General features: G+C 42.5%; 1 protein-coding gene across 1 annotated transcript in view; it reads left to right on the forward strand.

The window, feature by feature from the left end:
• Nucleotides 1–262: 262 nt before the first annotated feature.
• LOC139661497 (meiosis inhibitor protein 1) overlaps nt 263–21,180 on the forward strand; it is a 56,335-nt gene continuing 35,417 nt past the window's right edge. The window contains exons 1-14 of the mRNA XM_071539949.1: nt 263–406; nt 697–820; nt 3,017–3,067; nt 4,040–4,113; nt 5,365–5,470; nt 9,998–10,207; nt 12,204–12,382; nt 15,143–15,257; nt 15,757–15,876; nt 16,652–16,751; nt 19,155–19,289; nt 19,893–20,007; nt 20,156–20,247; nt 20,721–20,868. Coding sequence (XP_071396050.1) covers nt 263–406; nt 697–820; nt 3,017–3,067; nt 4,040–4,113; nt 5,365–5,470; nt 9,998–10,207; nt 12,204–12,382; nt 15,143–15,257; nt 15,757–15,876; nt 16,652–16,751; nt 19,155–19,289; nt 19,893–20,007; nt 20,156–20,247; nt 20,721–20,868 — 1,713 coding nt within the window. The remainder of the gene's footprint in view (nt 407–696; nt 821–3,016; nt 3,068–4,039; nt 4,114–5,364; nt 5,471–9,997; nt 10,208–12,203; nt 12,383–15,142; nt 15,258–15,756; nt 15,877–16,651; nt 16,752–19,154; nt 19,290–19,892; nt 20,008–20,155; nt 20,248–20,720; nt 20,869–21,180) is intronic.

Raw genomic sequence — 21,180 nt, forward strand, 5'->3', positions numbered from 1 at the left:
CTCACGTTTGTTGTTGATGAACAGGACTTGGAAAAAACACCTCGGTCATCCCAGGGCAAGTTGCTAACGGCTACACAGCCAAGCTAGTCACTCAGTTACGTCAAAACAACCGTGTGTGATAACGGTAACGACGGTAACGTTACTATTCGCCTGCCTGGAAGTGGTATTTATAGATACAAAACAGTCACACGCTTAACACGTTTTTAAACTATTTGTCAAGCCAAAGCCTGCATAATTTTCTGAGCAGGCGAAACGGGAAAAGATGACGAGCGGGGATATTGTTTATGACAAGATCCACTTCAGACACGACTCAAAATGGACCGGCCGCCTGGGGCCGCCAGACGGGGGCGGGGTGCTGCTGTGTGTCGCATGTGTTATCGAAATGATGGAGAGTGATGATATTGCGGTGGGACATCTATGACAACCTTGCTACATCCTGTTATATTAAGCCCTTCCACTGGTGTTTTACCAAAATTAGGCTTTCCACTAGTAAATATTTACTCGTTCTTGGTGGCCAGTTGATGTGTCATCGACCAAGCAGTTTTTCCCCCAGATTATGCTATTTACAGATGTTTAGCTACGTTTTAGCATTAATCACAAAGTCTTAATACATTCAGTATACTTTTACCTTGATTTATAGGCTGTATTTCCTAATGCAGTAATGTTATCCCCACCCTCTCTGTCTCTGTTGTACAGTCAGTGAGGAAGTGTGTGGCCTTGTCTGGTATCAGTGGGGTGCTGAAGTTTTCTCCAGGGGCCCTGAGAGAGCTGCTCCAGCAGGACCACAGAGTCTCTCTGCATTTCACGGCCTCTCTGCTGGGTGAGAAACAGTTGCTTGTGCAGCGCAAGATTAAGATGTGAAAAAAGGGATCGGCAGGAAAGCTGTGGATTTTTTGCTCTCACCTGTTCTCCCTCTGCTGCCCCAAATAGTTCCTTTACCACCCCAATCCCCCTGGGCAGCTGCGCCCCACATAAGTTACTGTATAGTTTGCTAGAAAGCCTAATAGGCAAAGATGCAAGCTTGTGTGTGGGAGGTCACTGGTTCCAATCCCCAAAGGATTTAGTAAAGTCTTGCTAAGAGGAGAAAACAGGAGGGGGTTCCTGTTTCATCACAACTGCTGTCAATTGAGCAGTGAGCAATGTGCGACTGAGCAATGCATTGATCCCCCACTCTACAGTGACCATCAGTAACAATACTGGTTGCCCTGGGCATCTTGCTGGTGTGTGTTTTTTTATTTGTATAAACTACCCTCTTCTTGGAAATCCTCTCCTCCAGGCCATTACTGTAAGGATGTGTTGTTAGTGCTGCAATCAGCAAACAACAATTACCTCACTACTTCTCTGCAAGGTCGGACTTAGCAACTGAGATAATAAAGCATCTTTCTTTACCTGAACAGTTATCCACAGAATATTTCACTGTTATTACAATAGTCATTTGTCATTATAATACACATATTCACATTATTACAGTGCAATTAAAATGTAAGATGCAATTAGAGTCCACCTGCAGTCCACTGGTTCTCTACCAGGTTAGATTGATTGGCTAGGCATAGTAAAGAATTTAATTAGTATGGGTTTCAGTGAAGAGTTTTCATGCCCCTTGGTCTAAATGCTGTTTCAGAGGCTTTTCCAACCTGTCACAAAATACAATTCTGGGGGAAGCACTGACATTTTTGGTGTGAAAATGCTAAAATGAAGACATTGAATATTGGTATAAAATATTGGCTATCTGCAACTTGAGTCTAAAAAATATCGTAATCGTAATCAGCCTCCAAATACCTATATCTGTCAAACCCTAATCTGGACAGTTGCATGGTAAGGCTAACTCCCCAGCAAGACCACCAGTCTGTCTTTATGCTTGTTCTTACCATTTTGCAGACTGCTGAGTCAGACAAATACTGTACATAAAAGTCAAAATGGCTAACATCATGTGAGATAACAAAATACAAAGTAGATGGTTACAAATTGTTCACTGACCTAAAAATACAAGGTTTGAATGAGAATGTGTGCATGAATGTGTATCCCACCTATCCCTGCGTCTCAGTGTGTATCTATAGTCATTTGTGTTATGATGACAACCACAAGACTCTGAGATCACACTCACTTACAGGGAGAGTAGCTTCACTAGCCCTGTATCGTGGTTGATGTTTTTCTGTCAGAGCTAGCACATAATCTTCACCAGACAGAATTATTATGGTTTCTAAAGGAGGTGTTATGGAGATGGCAGCCAAATAGCGCTGCTGAGTTAGTTTCTAAAATTCCTATGTTCTACTGCTTCTGTAATTTGACTGTAGTGTGTTTTTATGGCACCATATCATCAGAGGCTATTACAAATTCTTCTTCACAGGATGAATTCAACTTGGTTATTGCTGTATAAGGTATTAGGCCCACACCATTAGAGCTCTAATCAAATTATCACAGTGAGTGAATGTGTGGGAAAATGGCAAGAGTGCAAAAGCTCTGACCGACATGAAAAGACATTAAGAGAGCCATTACAGTGCTTGTTGGACGGGCGGTGGAATTGAGCTTCATGATGAGAGAATAAGAGAGAATAATCCAAAATAAAATATGCCTTTCATCCCCCCACTACACATTTTGTTCATTGTGCACGCTTTAGTCTAGTATTTACAGATGTAACCATAGTAGAGTTTTCATTTTTTACGCTTGCTTCGTGATGCTGCTTTAGTTTTGTTCCTCCTCCTCCTCAAGAGGAATTGTTTGGAAAATCCAGCATCACTAATCCAAGAATGTGAGACTCCTACACTGGCTGCCACTGGGGTACACATGATCAATTAGCCCTCTCCTCAGCACTCTCCATATCACGAATCCCCCATTTGATTTCCTTTCACCTTTTTCTGCTACTTTTGTCTGGCTGCCATACCTCTTAACCTAGTTTTTCGCTTTTTCATTTTTTAGCTCCTTTTTCTGTTATCACTCTGTTAGACCTCTGTACATTGCATTTGGTTTGTGAAATATGGCATATAAATCCAGCCTGTTATTACTGTTCCATCCCCAGGGATGCTTCACACCGTGGAAGACCCAGCCACTCTGGAACAGGTCGTCCAAGGTGAAGAGATGCCTCTTTGTGGTTAGGATAATATAAACTGCGTGCACACACACACATACACACTCACACACCCTACACACATTACACTCACACAGGCGTACACACACAGGCTTTCTACGTGGCTGCGATAATGCAAAACAGTGTGAGTATGCACTCTCTCTCACACACAAACACACACATACACACAAACACAAACTCTGGCTACGATAATGCTGACTGCTGCTTACAAAGGTGTTTTGACCCTCTATTGACTAAACATGTCTAAATTTCCCGTTTTTGAAGGTTTTGACCTCTTTTCACATAGTGATATTTCTTTCACTGCAGCATTGTGCTTAGCTGAAGTTCCTTTTCCTCTCTATATTTAACGATCGATTTAGGCTACTGTGCTGCGTTTTTCTGTAGCCTGTCTTGATGTTGGACTCCCAATGAACAAGCAGGTTTTGACTCACAGTCACACTTGTCTCACTGCGGCTAGGTCTTTCAAAATGTAAAATGTTTTGTTAAGTGCAAATGGCAGAGTGATTTTATGGTAGCTGGTTCAAAACGCCCTAGGGACCTCCATGCTGTAATATTTAGTACAGTACTTTAAATTTGACAACGCTATTGCTCTGTGCACGGAGAATGTGTGAAGAACACAATTTTTGAAACTGTCAGTGGAGCTCTATGAATAATGCAGTCAAAATATATGTGTGTATGAAGAGAGAGAAAAGAAAAGCAAGAACCAGTGCCACTGTTAAGTGAAAAATTAAAACTCTTTAATGCATGACTGATTCATATTGAATTAATAAATCGCCTGAAACAGTTCTCTTGTTTTTCTTTTTTTCCTCAATTACAAAGGTTTTCCCCTACAAAAGTGTGAAACATTCCTTAGCGGTAGTGGCCATTGAAATAATCTTTTCCTGCTTTTTTTCTGTTTGATGTGTGTGTACATGCATTCGTGTGTGTGTGTGTGTGTGTGTGTGCGCGCGCCAGTGCTGGTTCAGCTGCTTCTAGAGCTCCAGAGTGAGCTGTACATTCGCTTTGTTTTGGATGAGATACAAACGCAGGTGAGACAAAAACACACACACACACACACATGCATGCGTACACACACATCCACGTACACACAGAGAAACGCACAAAAACACAGCCACTCACCTACACACCTGGACAACAAGCACTTGCTCAACATCTTGAAATATTTAACAGCACTTGTGTAACCAACAGAAGCTCCCAGGGTTGTTTGGTAAACAGCGAGCGTGCTAGTCTCAGTAGTGCTGCTGTCGTGTCACCTTGGGGGAGGTTGTAGTGGAAAAGCCTCATTCAATGGCAGCAGCCGCAGGTGGAAGATAGTAGGGCCGTGTTAACCGACGATGACAGAGAGTGATAACACCGGGTAGAGGTGCAGACAGGTCTCGCTTACATCACTAGAATGGAGCCTGATTAGGACACGTCATTTAAAAAAAAAAAACCCAAAAAAACAAGAGACAAAGATAAGAGTAGCAGTCTGAATGCGTACAGGAAAAAAATGAGTTTATTTTCTGAGCCCTGAAAAAGAAAGGATTATGGGAATGTGTTTTTTATTAGAAATGTAAGAGGCTCATTTGTGAGAGGGTTTGAGTGCTGAAAGGCTCCTTAGAATTACAATGCAGGAGTAGGTTGTTTTTTGTCACTGACAAAATGAATGTAAACAGAGAATCAGTGAGAATAATAATATGGAAACGGCTGTATATTTTGTTATACAGACGTAGCAACTGTGGAAGTCACATATTTCCATGCTTGCTGCACTGCTACTCCACCCCTCAAGAGGTGATTTAGAAAATCCTACAGTACATATTGTAAGATAGATTTGCAGCGGGGGGGCTTTGGCTTTGGGGCATTGACTCACTCTATTTCTTGATGCAGTTAGAAAATCATCATGTTGTATTTTATCTTTCCAGTCCATGTTGTGCAAACAATCAGTTGCTTCCCCTTGATATCTGCATTTCACCCCCCATCTCTCTTTTCTCCTGAATGTTTGCACAACCCTTTTTGCTTCAGACCTTCCACACTACAACATGTTTCAGGTTTTAGGAATGTAGCTTCTCCAGTGCTTGTAGTTTATATCCTGCATCTTGTTCTCTTCAGCTGCAAGCACATAGCTATAGAATAATGAATGTTGAATGCATGTATAGACAGTGATATGCTTTGTCTACTGCCTATAGTCTCCTACACTGTCCCTGTGCACTGAAGTCCTGTTGACCTTGTAACATAAGTGTCTGTGTGTACTGTGAAATTGTGAATATGTCTCTGTTCTGATTTTGTCCATCCCCTTCCAGCTGAGTGACCAGCTCAGTGTGAGGGGTTTCCTGCCCACCTTCACCTTCCTGGGGAGGCTGGTGGAAGTTGTCCCCAACCTGGCCCAGACGCTGGTGGCTCAGTATGGTGAGATCACATCAGACACTCAATCATATTGCACTAGACAGAGTAACACAAGAGACAGATTCTGCTCGACAAAGGCAAGCAGCAGTAATTACTTTTTGTGTGTTTTAATGGTCAAACGTCATTACTAGCATTTAGATTCCATATCAACAAAAACTACACCAATAAATGCTTTTATAGGATATGACAGTCCACTTCTGTACCAACACTACTTTTTGGGAGGGCAGGTGATAAACACAGCTGACTGGCTTTGGCTTTGTAGTGTAGTATTGTAGCTGCTGCTTTTCTCACAGTACGATACAGAAATTGTGATAGGATTATAGTCCATTGAAGAAAGTACCAAGTTGGAATGATACCGCTATGGCATTGGGGTGCTGTGTGTTGTGAAGTTCGTGCTCTCCATTGCTAGATTTAAGAAATAAATCACGGTATGTATCGGTGAATGGCGAATGGGCTTGCACACTTGCCTGGGAAACTGTACTCTAATAATAGGACTTGGCCGATTTTTAACTCATTCAGCTCAATTGCTCTGGATTAAGTGCATAAAATGTACACCTAAATGTTTCCAGGTGATCATATCCAGGATATCCAGGATATATTCAGGCCGTGTTCATGTGCAGGTGGTGTAGTGAGTAGGGAGACTGTCCTTCACCTGCTTTAGTGTCCTTGAGCAAGAACATGACTCCTTACCAGGATTACCTTTGTGGATGAATACAGTACCACAAAAAACTGTGACTAAGGTTGGCTTGGTTGGTCAGTTTTAAAAATGCATGTGAGACAGGGTCAGGTCTGGTCTCGCATGGCTCATTTCATGCTGTCACGCCTCTCATGTCTATCTTCTCTGTGCTATCTGGAAAAACTAATAAAAAATTAAAGGTATAGGGGGACGATTCACCTCGGAAACTTAGGCCCAGGAATATGTTAGTAATAATAAAGTTCACCTCGTATTGAAGGGAAAGATATGAAAGAATATTTAATTTTCAGCTCCCCCAGCCCATTCTCTCAACACAGGAATATCCTCAACTCAATCACTACAGCCTATTTTGACCTTTTCAATTATATCCCTCCCGCATAGAAATAGCTGTACTGTGTCCACTTTTGAAATAATTTTCCACATGCTGTACCCTATTCCACGCTGTATCCCTCTGAGAAATAGGGGAAAAAGTTACAGAACTGGGTTTTTTTTAATATTCTTTCCCCTGAACTTTCTCAACTCAATCTGTCTAGCTGTTTTGACCTTTTCAATTACGCTCCAGCTGCGGCGGGATAACCACGCTGTGTCCACATTTGAAATTCTATCTACATACCCGATTCCATGCCAACTCCTGCTGAAAACGAAAAAGCAGTTACAAATATATTTTCTCCTCGAACCTTTCCACCCTGAAATTCCCCAAACTGAATCTGAATCTGAAATCTAATTTTTGGCCTCACAGAACCAGAACCGAGAGAGAGAGAGAGAGAGAGAGAGAGAGAGAGAAAGAAAGAGAGAGAGAGAGAGAGAGAGAGAGAGAGATACCTCTGCAAATGCAGTGTAGTCTTGCAGAAAGATAATGCACCTCGCGGCCCCTCCCTCAGAAAACCGCACCGATTAAATCTCTGCTACACCCACCTGTATGACGCCTGTCTCCTCACTGAACCATTACGCCACTGTGTCTAATGGGGACTATTAATCAACTTGAAGTGTGTGTGTGTGTGTGTGTGTGTGTGTGGTGCCCCAGCACTTGCTTGTATATACGTGAGAGTGAATGTGTGCGTTATCCTAAATAAGCAGCAGGCATTCTAGTTGTTTTACCATGCGGCGTGTGTCCACCTCCCATGTATTTTCATGAGTTTTACAAGCTCCCCTGTGCAGCCACAGGTAGTGAGGGTTGTTGTGATGCTGATGCAAGATGCGGGCTGCCACTATTGACTGTGTGTGGCTGTCTGCGGCCTGTCACTCAGCGAGGCTCTGTGGGGCTGTTTGGACTAACGACAACAGCACCGCAATGACAACAAGAGCCCAGAACACGCGGCACATCTCTCTCTCTCTCTCTCTCTCTCTCTCTCTCTCTCTTTAGCTGACTGCCTGTCTCTCTGCCTGTCTATCTGTCTGATTAGCCCTGCTGTTTTTCTCACCCCTCCCCTTTTGTGTCTGCTCTCTCTCTCTCTCTCTCTCTCTCTCTCTCTCTCTCTCTCTCCCTCTCTCTCTCTCTCTCTCCCTCCCCCATCATCTCTGCATTGCTGGTGTCCTAGTCCCTCAGGTCCCGACTGAGGAGCGGATACAGACAAAACGAGGAAGCGGGGAGGGACGAGGGGAGCGCTAATGAGGGGAGGGAGGGAGAGGGACGGAGAGATAACAGGGAAAGATAGGGGAAGGGCAGGACAGAGATAGAGAGAAGGAGGTGTAAGAAAAAGCCTGAGAGCGAGGCGGAGCGGAGGGTGAAGTTAAGGGAGGATGAGGCAAGAGCAAAACAACAAGAGAGAGTGCCGTGGAAAACAGATCACAGGAGAAGCGGAGAGGGGTGGTCCAGAATACACAGCGTCACAGCAGGGCAGCAAAACAGTAAACAAGGCAAACGGAAATGAACCTTTGGGTTTTCTCTGTCACAAAAAGCAAAAAGAAAAATTGTTTAATCTTGTTTTGTTTCAGTACTTTGTGTGTGTGCTTTTGTGTGTGTGTGTGTGTGTGTGTGTGTGTGTGTTGTTGGTGTTGTGAGAGCGACTAATGTGCTGTTAAAAGACACCAAGGCTTTCATTTTCCTGCCATTCTGGTTTTCTGAACCCCCCCTTTCCTCTCTTACTACTTTCCTTCCCTCTTTTCCCATCCGCTCTCTGTGGAGGTCTTATCTCCCCCCCCCCCCCCCCCCTTCTCTCAGTCTGCCTGGCTCTCATCTTGGCCGCCTCATATATTTTGGTTTAATCAAACATGTCTGGGAGCCTCTCCTGCCTCGCTTTGGGTTTTGATCTGCTTCACAGAGCAGCTGGGCTTGGGCTTGGCTCTCTCTCTCTATCATCTCTCTCCCTCCCTCTCTCTCTCTCTCTCTCTCTCTCTCTCTCTCTCTCTCTCTCTCTCTCTCTCCCCCTCCCTCTCTGATCGTCTCTCCGCTTCCACCTCCAGCACTGCCCCGCACTTTAACACTGTTTATCCCTCTGTTCTCTAAGTCGGTCCTTTTCACTTTCTTCCTTCTGCTCCCTCTCTCTGCCCACTTCTCTCTGCCCACTTCTCTCTCTCTCTCTCTCGCTCGCTCTCTCTCTGCTTCTCATTTTTTTTTCATACTGTCTATTTTCCTGCTCACGCACTCTTTTCTTTTCCAGGTGCTTGCTCACTTGCTCTTTTTGTCTGTGCTCAATGTTCTCAATTCAATTAGATTTAACTATGCTTTATTGGCATGACACAATTCACACATTTGTATTGTAAGTATGTTACATAGAGATGTAACTATATGAACAATGTAAAAAAAATATGATCTATTATTATTACCATTACTACAATTCTAACAGCAATTACACACTCTCTGTTTCTAGCTCTCCCTCTCTCTCTTTCTGTCTCTTTCTCCTTGATCCTCTTTCTCTCTTTGCCTCTCTATCTTTGTGTCTTTCTTTCTGTCTCTATCTCTGACATTCTCCATCTCTCTCTCCCTGTCTCACTTTCTCTCCTTCTGTCTCTCCCTGTCACCCTCTTTCTCTCTGTCTCTCTATCCGTGTGTACGTGTGTCTCTCTCTCCCTGTCTGTCTGTCACTCTCACCCTCTGGCGTCCCTCCCTCTCAAACTCTGTCTCTCTCTCTCCCCGTCTGTTCTTGTCTCTTTCTCTCTTGCACTATCACTGTCTCGGTCTCTGTCTCTCTCCTCTCTCTTTCTCTCTTGTTCTCTTTAATCGGACACCTTCTTTGCATCCAAATCAAGCTCACTCTGTCAGAGAGCGTACCTGGGAGTCTCTAGTTCCTGTCTGCTGTGCTCAGTGCAGACACTCCTATCCTGCTCCTATGTATTATTTTTTTGTCTCCTCTTCTCAGCTTTCATCTTTATCTTAACTTCCCCCCCCCCAGCGTTGCCTTCGCCATCGTCAGTCAACACCGAAGAGGTTGTTAGGCAAGAGTCAGCTGCTTTGTTCCCAGTAGTTCGCTCCTCTTCCTTGTTGCTGTCTGTTTATCTACGCTGCTCTTAGAATATATTACCTCTCCTCTGAGTATTCATCTCTCCATGTCTCATGTGTCATCTCTGCCCTCGCACACACAAACCCACAGTAGGCCCTACCTGACTAGATGAAAGTTACATGTTAAAACACACAGACATGTACAGACACACACCTTTCTGTTTTTTTTTCTCAACCAAGCCATTAGGAGCTGTATCTTAGCTTGATTAAGACACTATATCTTTCCCTTAGCTTCAATATGCTGTATTTGTTGCATTCCTATCTATATAAAAAATTTTGCTGCTGCATTGACCCAGTTTCCCCGCATGATCATTAATTTTTCATCTTCTCTTATCCTATATTAACCCCTTCTCTGTAACTCTGTTTATCCCCTCTGTCTCCCACCTCTGACCATCAGTGCCCTTATTGGAGCGCCTGTGCTCGGCCCTGCTGTACCCAGACGAGGGGCTGAAGGCGGCGGCCTTCTGTGTGTGGCAGAGGTTGTATGCGGCAGCTGGGGGCTCGGCGGCCCAGTCCGTGCCCGTCGCCATCCGGGATAGAGTGTGTTTCCTGTTGCTGCAGACCATGGCCAACACCGGCTCCCCTCAGCTCACCATCAACTGCCTGGGTAAGAAGTAGAATACTGTTGTTAGCTGCTGGGTAAGGGGTTTGTTGGCCTAGATTGGCTAAAGACTACTTACGTTACAAAAAAAAAAGAGAAGTTGTAACTACAGTATAAGCCCACTATTAACTGCCTGGGTTAGGTACAATACTTTAAGCCCAGATGGATTCAAAGCTGCAGTATTCTTCCTCAGATTGAAAGTTTTAATGGTTGAGTTTCATGACCCTTTGGCCCTTGAGACTGGTTAAAACCGCACTGTATAATTTCCAGAATACATGGTGTTTTTTCATTCCTGAAAACTTACTTTTTCGAAAAAGACAGGTTAAAAGTATAATAAGGCCACCATTAGCTGCCTGGATGAGAACTTGAATATATACTATTGGCCGGGTTGGAGATGTATTAAGGACTAGATAGACTAAATGAGATTGATTTGTTATCTTTTAAAAAATGTCATTACAGAGTTATTAAGCTCTGTAAGCTTTCCATCAACTGCCTGGATGAAAATTAGAATTTGCTAGGCTAGATAAGGGGAAGATGTTATTAAAAATGAATGAAATTTGGAGCTGTTATGAGTATAACAACAAGTGCTTCGGTGAGGAAAAGGCTAGATTAGGTGGGGAGTAGTTATTAAATATGAAATAGAGTTTATATTATTATTTTAGGGATTTGTTGTTGTTATATAAGTATATGAACCTCACTGTCAACTGCCTGGGAGAGAAATAGGATGTAGTGTAGGCTTAGAAGGGAAGTAGAAGGGTGTATGGCGTGGGTGGTGGGGGTGTTGTTTCATGCTAGGTTTTATACAAGATGTTATGCGCATAACAGGCCCATCATCAACTCTCAATGAGAGCCAGAATCTAGTTAAGGGTGAGGCTAGATGGAGGAAGAGGAAGGATTATACTGAGATGAAAGAGAGTCGCTATCTTGTAGGAATTTAGAGTTTTAAGTATAATAAGCTCACTGCCGTGTATTTCGGCGATAGCCAGAATGGAGGTCTAGACTAGGTGGGGAGGGGTTATTAAAAAGGAAATCGAATCATTATCTTCTAGAAATGTGAAGTTGTTGTATCAGTATATTAACCTCTCCCTCAACTGCTTGGGTGAGAATTAGGATGTACTGCAGGCTTAGAGTGGGGAGTGAGTGGGAGGTTGGTTTATACCGGTTTTTAGAATAGCTGCAACAGAGCTGTTGCTGCTGTTGTTGTTTGTGAAATTTAGACTTGGTATAAACATAATAAGCTCACCATCAACAGCCCGCGTAAGATCAGCACCATGGAAAATTTGAGCAGGATTATTATTCTTTTTATTTAGTGAGTATTCTTTAGTGAGTGTTCAAGACATTTCCACGAAAAGAGTATTTAATTTTCTTGATATTTTTTCTTTTTTTTCTTGTGTTATTGTTCTGTGTTTTATTTCCTTGTCTCCAGATGACTGGAAAGGAAAAGAAAATCCATACAGCTCGGTGACAGTTGTGCACTAACTGCTTAACTATTCTCTGCATGTCTGTGTGTGTGTTTGTGTCGTTGTCTGTGTGTGTCTATATTCTTGCCCTTTTAAAGCTTAAATCAGTTTCACCCAACCCAGATCTGTGTGTGTTTAACTGTATGGCTACAGTTAAACGTCAGTCGCAATTCAATGTGACTTTTATTATCTGATCATGCCAGGATGCATCAAGTGACAGGTCAGGATGCACAATATTGTACTTTGGTTACTGTGATATCAGATCTTCCCGCCCACATTGTGAAAAAGAGCAAGAAAAGGTAATGCAGTGTGATCTCATAAAATCCGATCTGTAGAATCAGATCTTAAAAATTATGTTGACATGACAAGCGTGACCAAAGCCAAAGACTCTGTACCCTTGTCTATGCATGTCTGTCTTCATGTCCTCTCTAAAACCTTATTATTAGTGTCTTATTCTTTGTATATATATTCACGTCCATGTTAACATTTGCGTCAGTATGTGTTTTCACGCCCTCTGTACAGCCTTATTGTTCATCTGTTAGGCCTGCTGAAGCAGCTGGCGCGGCTGGGGGAGGCGGTGTCAGTTCTGATGAACAGCCCCAGCGATCAGATCATGTCCGATGCAGACCAGAACCTCCACACCAACAACAACCAGATCCTCAGCCAGAACCAAGAGCAACAGTCCCCGGACCGCCGCCCTCTGCCACTCATACTGAAAAAGGTTTCTGTCCAAACATCCTGCTCTCACTCCCCATGGCCGCATTCTGACACCGACGATAATAATAACAAGGAGCTCTAATCCTGGATTAACATGTCTTTGAATGGGGATTCATGGAGGTTTTACTCAGGGAAAATATTTGTGCTTCATGTCTGGGAAATCAATGCGTAGATACAGCTACTTCGATTTTCTCAGTGATGACTCACATCACAGCAGTTAATAGTGTTTTAGTGTATCAACTCTGTGTTTTGGAGTTGCTATACAATGTAACAACAATAATCACCCAAATGTGACAAATCCACCCCCAAAACAGAATTCACAAATATTATTTTTTAGGATGCTAGCAACTTCAATCAGTGTTTGTGAACATGAACAACTCTCTGGAATCCAGAGAGGACCAGAGAGAAACAACTGACCTGGAGCTGCTCCACTGACGGTGCTGCACTGCAAAGCCAAACAGCAGTAACTGCCAACAATGACTGTGAAAAATGACTTCAAAGTTTGTTTCTTTTCCTGGCAAAAGTATTATTCATGCAGTAAGTAAGTAAACTGTATATTGTGGAGTTGTTTAGTTTAATAATATAATACTTGTTTATATGAAATATAAACCCTCGTCTTTGCCTCTAAAACACAAAATGTAGCCTTTATTTGCCTGCATCAATGAAAGGGTCCTGTCTAGTGATACAAAGGAAACAGCCGTAACTACAAATGTATAGAGAATGAATAAATTATGTCATAAATCTTTGTTTATGATAGATGATATTGACTCTTAACAAAAATGGCAGTTAAAAACATTGTATTACCTTAACATGATGTGGGCCTAAGGTAACAATCACTAGGTAACACCTGACTCCCTAGCCAGCTTGGATAACAAGCTACTTTGCTTTTCTAAAGTTTTCTACATTGTGGATTGTAATAATAATTGATTCATGAATTTATTAAATCATGAATACATTAAGTCTACTTAAAATTGAAAGTGTTTTAAAAAACAAATTCTTTCATGTTCATCTCAGGAGTCACTATTTAGCTTAGCTGTTCTTCAGTCACTTTCTAATATTGATGTAACCTAATCAACATGAAATTTATCAGTAATGTTATGCTATTATTAACAAAATATTTAAATAAAGCCTGGTGTACTAGTGCACACTGTATTTCCCTCCTGCAGGGCTCTTGGGGCTCTGCACTGCCTAAAGAGTGCATACTGTAATTCCTCTAAGCACTGCGCATCACAAAAACCATTACACGCGAACAAACAAACAAACACATGAACAAACACACATACAGAGCCCAACTCTTATAGGTCCTATAGGTCTTATAGATCCTCCTACCGAGCAGCTAATAAGAGTGAGGGTGTACAAGTTCTGTTCAAGTGGCTTGGGTTGGGTGAGGGGACAGAAACATATCTTTGTAAATGCTTCTTATTTATTCTTGATAGGTAATAAAAAAAGAACTTTGAAAGAAAGAAAGCAAAGGCAGAAAGTGGTGACTACACAATTACTGTTGTTTGCTTCTGTTTTTCTCCTATTTTTGTTTTGACATTTTAAAAGTAGGGTTTAGAGATTAGATGGAGCCAAAATATTTACACACAAGATAGATAACAGCAGCAATATCAACAAAAAATGTTTTGGACACAAAGAGTTGCTGCTAATTGGCGGCAGACTGTGTGGACAAGTCTTCATTTCTTCTGAAAAACATAGAGATAAGTGCATATAATGTGAATGGATGTAAAATGTGCACAAAGCAACTGCTTAACATTGTTCTGTTGACTTTTTGACACTGCTGTCAGGAGGTGCTGTCAAATACTGCAACAATGTGTAAACATATCTTTGAGATGGTGAAGTGGTTTGATGTTTTGTGTGATGTGTTCTCTAAAGTAGCTAACACTGCTGATGTTTTATTTGTGGATTAGGGCTGAAGAGAAGACCTGCTTCCACAAATAAACTGTTCCTTTGACCTAGATATGAAGCGATTCACTCCAAAACAATATGAAGAGTTCATTTCCAAAACATATATATATCCATATGGGGAAAAAATACTTAAAAGTTTATTATTTAAAATCACAAAATTCTTTTCAACAAGTTACCTACCATTCTTTAAAAAGTACCACAGTTTGTTTGAATTTTGTGCTATCAATCAAGTTTGCAATCAATCAAAGAGTGCCACATTTCTCAAATGTTGAATATCTCGTTTTGGAATGAAATGCTTCATATCCTCCAATTGAAAGAAAGGCAAAACCTGCTAGAATATGGATGAAAGATACGAATGAAGGATATGAATAAAAAAGGTTATAAATAAATACATACAAATTCAAAATATAAGATACAAAATAAAATGAAAGATCATGCATCTCTATGATGCTAATGAACTGTTTCTCCACAATGGCTGCAATAGACATCAGCACTATACGATGGCTGTTGACAGATTTACGGATTACTTTTTCTGGTAAACTGTCAAAGATCATGTACCAGCGGCCTGGGATATACATGCGGGCTCATGGTACTGATATTTGACAGCCTTCAACATGTTCCTAAACCAACTGTAACGGCTCCGAGGATGGAGGGCCTACTGAAAGATGAGAGCCAGACAGTTGGCCAAATATTGCTTCATCTCCCACTGTCACTGGTAACCTGGCTGTGTGGCGGAGGCGATGCTTTATGTACCCATAAGAGTTTAAGCACTGGAAAAACCTTGCAAGTATTTGGATGCTGAGTGTCTTCATTTGATTGGTGGATTCCAATAAAGCCTATAAAATGTGTTTTCCAGCTGCTGCTGAGTGGCGATGAGATGTTGCAGGTGGCCAGTGCTCGGTGCATGGCATTCATCCTGGTTCATTCCCCCAGCCAGTACTGTGCTCCCTTCATCCTGGCTGACGTACCTGGTGAGACACACACACACACACACACACACACACACACACACACATGGTGACTGGAGGGTGCAAGCTATAATTCTCAAAAGATGTTGCCTCCTTTGATTTTGGCTTCTACAAATAATTTCCACTGCCTTCTTTGCATCCCGTTTTTGTTCCTGTCTTGTGTTATTCCTCTTTTTGTCTCACTGTATTTCTCTTGCTTTCTGCCTCCCTTCTTTCTATCGACATCTCAAGTTCTTTTTCTCTCCTACTTTTACTTCTGCCTCTCATTATAATTCTCTCTTTCTCTCACTTTCTTTCTCTCCTATCTGTCTCTTTCTCTCCTCTCCGTCTCTCATTATATTACTGTCTCTCTCTCTCTGCCTCTCCTCTCTCTCTTTTACTTGCTTTGTCTTTCTGTGTCTCTCACCCACACACATTCTCTCTCTCTCTCTCTCTCTCTCTCTCTCTCTCTCTCTCTTTCTCTCTCTCTCTCTCTCTCGCTCTCTCTCTCTTCCCCCCATAGAGTTTCTGTTTGAGCGTCTGGCTAGTAGTACTAGTGAGGTGCTGCTGTGGTCTGTCTACAGCTGTCTGCTGCTACTGACAGAGGACCCGCTCTTCTTCTCCCAGTGTCACTCTGTCTACGGTGAGACAGCACAGGCAGAACAGAATACTTTCTTGTGTCACAACTGCATCATCCTTGTGTGTGTGTATGCATGTGCGTGTGAGTGTGTTTAAAAGAGCTAGAGAGAGAGAAAGTGAGCGCGTGCATGTGTGCTTATGTGCACCCAAGGTCCTGTCAGACTGTGTATTTTGTGTGTGTGTGTGTGTGCATGTGTGCATGTGTGTCATTACAGTAAATGACACCGTTGTTGAGGTCCCACGTTTTTATTGGCTTTCTCTACACCGGCACTGTTGCTCCACCCCAAAGGAATTGTTTTGAAAACGCACAAATCTAATTTACTAGTACACAGGATCCGATGTAATCAGCTCTTGTTTTATTAGGTACTTGTTCTAGTTTAATATCACAAGAGATAGTTACATCGGATCCTGTGTACTGGTAAATTAGAAAGATAAAGGCTACTACAAAGGCCGCCATTGTATGTAAGAGGTACATTACGTGAGTGTGTGTGTGTGTGAGTGCCTGTGTGCGTGTATTAAATGTATTTGATGCCACTCACTTTTAAGAAGGAACACGTTGCAGCCCATCTGGTTGTAGCCATCAGTCAAAGCCCTCTCATAACAGTGTCACTGAGCAAGATTAGATGTTTACAAGCACTTTCACTGAAGCCCGAAATTGTGTGTGCGGGTCCGCCTGCTTGCTTGTGTGCACAGTTGATCAAGTATTTCTTTTAGGTAAGGAGATGTGCGTGTGTGTGTGTGTGTGTGTGTGTGTGTGTGTGTGTGTGTGTGTGTGTTAGGTATTGAGTCCCTGGTGCGCAGTCTGAAGGAGGCTCTGAGGCTGACCAACCTGGAGGTGCAGAAACAAGGTCTGCTGCTCCTCACTGAGATACTGGAAAGGTATGACTGGTCTGTGTTATGTTCTCTCACAAGTATGGTAAGATTATAAGAAAATAACTTGTGACAACATTGCTCTGGGTTTCATGAAGGAAAAAGAAATAGGGGTTTAGAGTGAGATTTAGGTTATGGTCAGGGTTAGATTTAACATTTGTCATGTAAGTTGCATTTACAAATGGAAGTCATTTGAAGATGTCAAATGATCCAGTAACTGAAATACTTCACAATGTAGGTCAGGGAAGAAACAATGTTTTCACAAACCTCCCTGCAGCAAATGTAGTAAGGATAATGTGTAGCTTATGAAAATGTAGTAAGAATGTCCCTCTAAACGGGTTGAAAATGTAATAAAACCTGTTAATGTAATAAATTGCTGGAAAATGTAATAATAAAATCACATCACATTATTTCATTAACCGGTGATTACAACTTCAAACGGACTAACATATTGACAAATAACGTAATAACTTTTATTACAGTTATTACATTCTTCTCATTCTTATGAGTTTTCTTTACATCATTAGTCAATATTATTATTACATCATCAGTCAAATATGTTACACTTATTGCACCCCTTGTTATTATATTATTCGGGAACTTATCACATTAACAGGTGTTTTTTATAAGGACATTTTGTTACATTTGGCAAGCTGATTACATTATGTGGCTGTTATTACATCATCAGTTGTAACAAGCCCTTCTCGGTCTAAGTTGCAGTTGGCAAGCCTTTGCGTTTAACAACACCAAAAATATAAGCAACTGCACACAGTTGTATAGAAAATATTTTTGCACCACTGTTTACTTCTCACATAAACATACGGCTACTTGGTTGAGTGGTTAATTCAGATATCTGAAGTTAGAACAAATTAAGGATCACCTATACTGAATATATTATATAGAACATGATGTACAAATTCGGCTACACCGGCGCGGAGAAGGGATCTCCTGTAAAACATGTTAAATACGGTGCACTGGGCAGTTTAATTAGATTTGAATTAACTGTCTGCTGGCTCGCAGATGAGAATATATTACGAGGCAGTAAAACACACTCATATTTCTGCAAGGTTGACATAATTTTAATAGAATGTTCCACCCGTCACATGACAAGGATACAGGGGATAAGAGATTTCAAATGGCGAGGGAAATTTGTCCTTTACGCTGAGTGGAACAGTAAAAAGTAGCGAGACCGGGGCTCTCAAAGTGCTGAACAAGCTAAAGTGTGTGTGTGTGAGAGAGTCGATGGTAGTTTTACCCAATTTGGCCATTAAAGTGTCTCTTTACAATGTTTGTGTGTGTGTGTGTGTGTGTGTGTGTGTTTTGCGCACTGTCTTTGTCGTATTTGTATTTATGTCTGCCATGTTGCATGTGGGTTTGTGTGTGTGTGTGTGTGTGTGTGTGTGTGTATGTGGGGCTTTGGTGCGTGCGTGTGTGTGTGCGTACCTTTATGTGCGTTCGTGTGCCATTTTGGCTCCAGTAGGCTGTTCTATGCGGCTGCTGTTGTGGCAACAGTGAGCCACTCCACAGCTGTTGTGGTGCGTCATAGACCAGAGAAAAACACTGGTGATCTTTGTAACGCCAGTAGGTCAGCACTATTTGTTTATTATGTGTGAAAGAGAGAAAATTAGTGTCTGTGTGTGTAGGTAAGTGAGACAGAGGCAGGACGGGTTGATTGTGAGTCAGCATGCAGTCATTAGCTTTGGGACAGCAAGCCAAAGAAAGAAAGAAAGACAGACAGACAGACAGACAGACAGACAGACAGACAGACAGACAGACAGACAGACAGGCAGGCAGATGTGAAGTTAATCCTTTGGTCACTGTCTCATCTGCACTGCGGTGGATTTTGTAACTAAAGATGAACATCAGGCAAAAAGACAGACTGTCAGCTTTGGACGGGTCTTTATTGACATCAGTGTCAAAAACTGACATCCGCGAAAAAGGCCACTCACTCTCAATACTGTTGGCACTGACTGTGTGCCTGTCAACCAGTTGACCCAGAGTATGATGCAATTTTTAACTGTCTGAATATTTGATGATTGGTTTATGATGGTGTTTCCTCTAAAATGTATTGTAGATGTGGGGTGTGGGGGGTAATTTTGGTTCTGAGACCCAGGTTCATACCTTGGCCCGGTCTAGTATCAGTTCTAGTATCTGTTACAGTTTAAGAATGGCTATTATTTTTGTATTAATATCATACAGATATATACATATATCAGATAAATAGACAGTTGTGCTATGGGGTGGGGGGTGGGGGGGGGGGGGCTGTGCAATAACACCAGATGATGAATTTCCGTTGTATTTACATTTTTCTAGGGGCAATTTTCTAGTTGTGCTGGGCCAACGCACATAAATAAACTAAACTAAAAACTAGTCTATGATTTCCTGTGTGTGTGTGTGTGTGTGTGTCTCCAGGCAACCCCCAGGCGTGCGTCTATTCCCCAGTGGTCCAGGGTTTGTGGCAGTGTCAGAGGCTGTGGGAGCTGGAGTCTCCTCATCCTGTCTGCTGGTAGCCACACAGGCTTCCCACGCTGCCTCTGCCCTTCTCCGGTACACACACACACACAGACACACACACACACAAGTATAGATAAATGACATACATATTGTCAAGGACACGTGTAAACCTATATCCTGAGGAAAACAGGTACACAGGCCCATTTCCTCATGCAATCACTTACTCACTCATCCACTAATGAACACACATATACATACATATACAAACTTGCACAACCTGCACGATTATGTACACACATGCGTGCAATCTCACAGCCATATATACACATACAAACACTCACAGACCCATCCACACTCATAGACACATTAGTACAGGCACACTTTCAAGGACACATATAAACCCCATAGCCTATGGCAAACAGGTACATGAAGTACACTCATTCAATCACTCACTCATTTACTTACACACACACACACACACACACACACTCACTCACTCACTCACTCACTCACTCACTCACTCACTCAAAAAAGCATGTTCTGTTCCTTCCCTGCCTCTCTCTCCCATTCACCCCCCTCCCTCCCTCTATCCTTCTCTCCCTCCTTTACTCCTTAAGGCAAAAATATTGCGTAATTTCATATCCAATGGCAGGCTGTCCCTCTGTATATATTGACGCCTCTCTCTGCGTTCTCCAGACTGAACCACCAGTCCAGCCCCGTCCAGTACAAGGAGATAGAGAGGTTGGTAGAGGCCATCTCTGACAGATGCTCTCAGCTTCCCCTACCTTCGTCTGCTCTTCGACGAAGCACCGTGAGTGTGCTTTGCTTCGTATTTGTATGTCAGGGTGACAGGGTGTTTGATCTGACTTGCCCCTACTTCTCTCCCCCCATCTCTTCTCTCCTCTCTTGTCGTCTTTTTGGTCTTTTATTCTCCTCTGTTCCTCTCTGTTCTTGTCAAGGGGAGCTTGAAGAGGCCGGACCCCAGCAGCCAGGCTTCCAGATCTGGAGGATTTCTGCTCCAGGCCCTGGTCTGTTTCCAGGCTGCCTGCAGGTCAGCACATTGTCTAGTCACATGTTCAGGGAGTGAAATGGGGTTACTGGGATAGTTCAACAGTGAATTAATTGAGTCACTGAAATTGGGGCCAGTCTTACATTGTTAGGAAGTCAGTGCAACACTGCAAAAATATCCATCTTAATAAATTATCTAATCTCAAAGTCGTATTGTTCTCAGAACAAGTGAAAAAAAAGAATCCTTCAAAGCAAATCAACTTGGTTCAAGAATTTTCTTGGATCGAGTGTCATTTGTTTTTTATTAGAGGAGTGATGACATTGGAAGCAAGTAGAATTATCCTACCCCACTGGCAGAATTTTTCAGCTGCACTGTAGTTGAAGTAATTTTGTGCTTTGTGTCTGTGTGTCTTTGCATTTGCACGTGTGTGTGTGTGCATGGGTGCATCTGTGTGTGTGTGAGAGAGTGAATGTGGTGTGTTTTCATTAATGTTTTTGTGCGCCTGTGTGTCCAAGGTTGGCCGAGCAGTGTGCGTCAGAGCCCTTTCTGAAGGAGAACGCGTTCACGGCTCCGTCTAAACACGGCCAGGTTCAGGACTCACTGGAGTCTCTGTGTCGGTGTCTGCTGTGCTGCTGCGACACCGTCTGCATACCCACCGTCACTGTGAGAGCTGGATGCAGATGCACATGCACACACACACACACACACACACACACACACACACACACACACACACAGTCCAAACATCTGTTTCTCTGTCTATATATCTTCTGTCTATCTCTCTCTCACACACACGCAGCCAAACACTTGAGAAAATGATCTTGCAGCTCCTCACATCTGTTTTTTGAGAACTAGGTCACAATGGCTAATCTCTCTGGCATTTCCTCTAAACGATTATATTAATAACCACAGCCACACTGCCTCTGTCTTCATTAGTTTTGTCTACACATGGTCATTTGAGCCTATCGATCAGAA

Source organism: Centroberyx affinis, unplaced genomic scaffold (assembly GCF_046629955.1).
Source record: "Centroberyx affinis isolate AG114_WGS23_722 - 3 ecotype Tasmania unplaced genomic scaffold, CSIRO-AGI_Caff_v1 ptg003533l_1, whole genome shotgun sequence".
Classification (NCBI taxonomy): Eukaryota; Metazoa; Chordata; class Actinopteri; order Beryciformes; family Berycidae; genus Centroberyx; species Centroberyx affinis.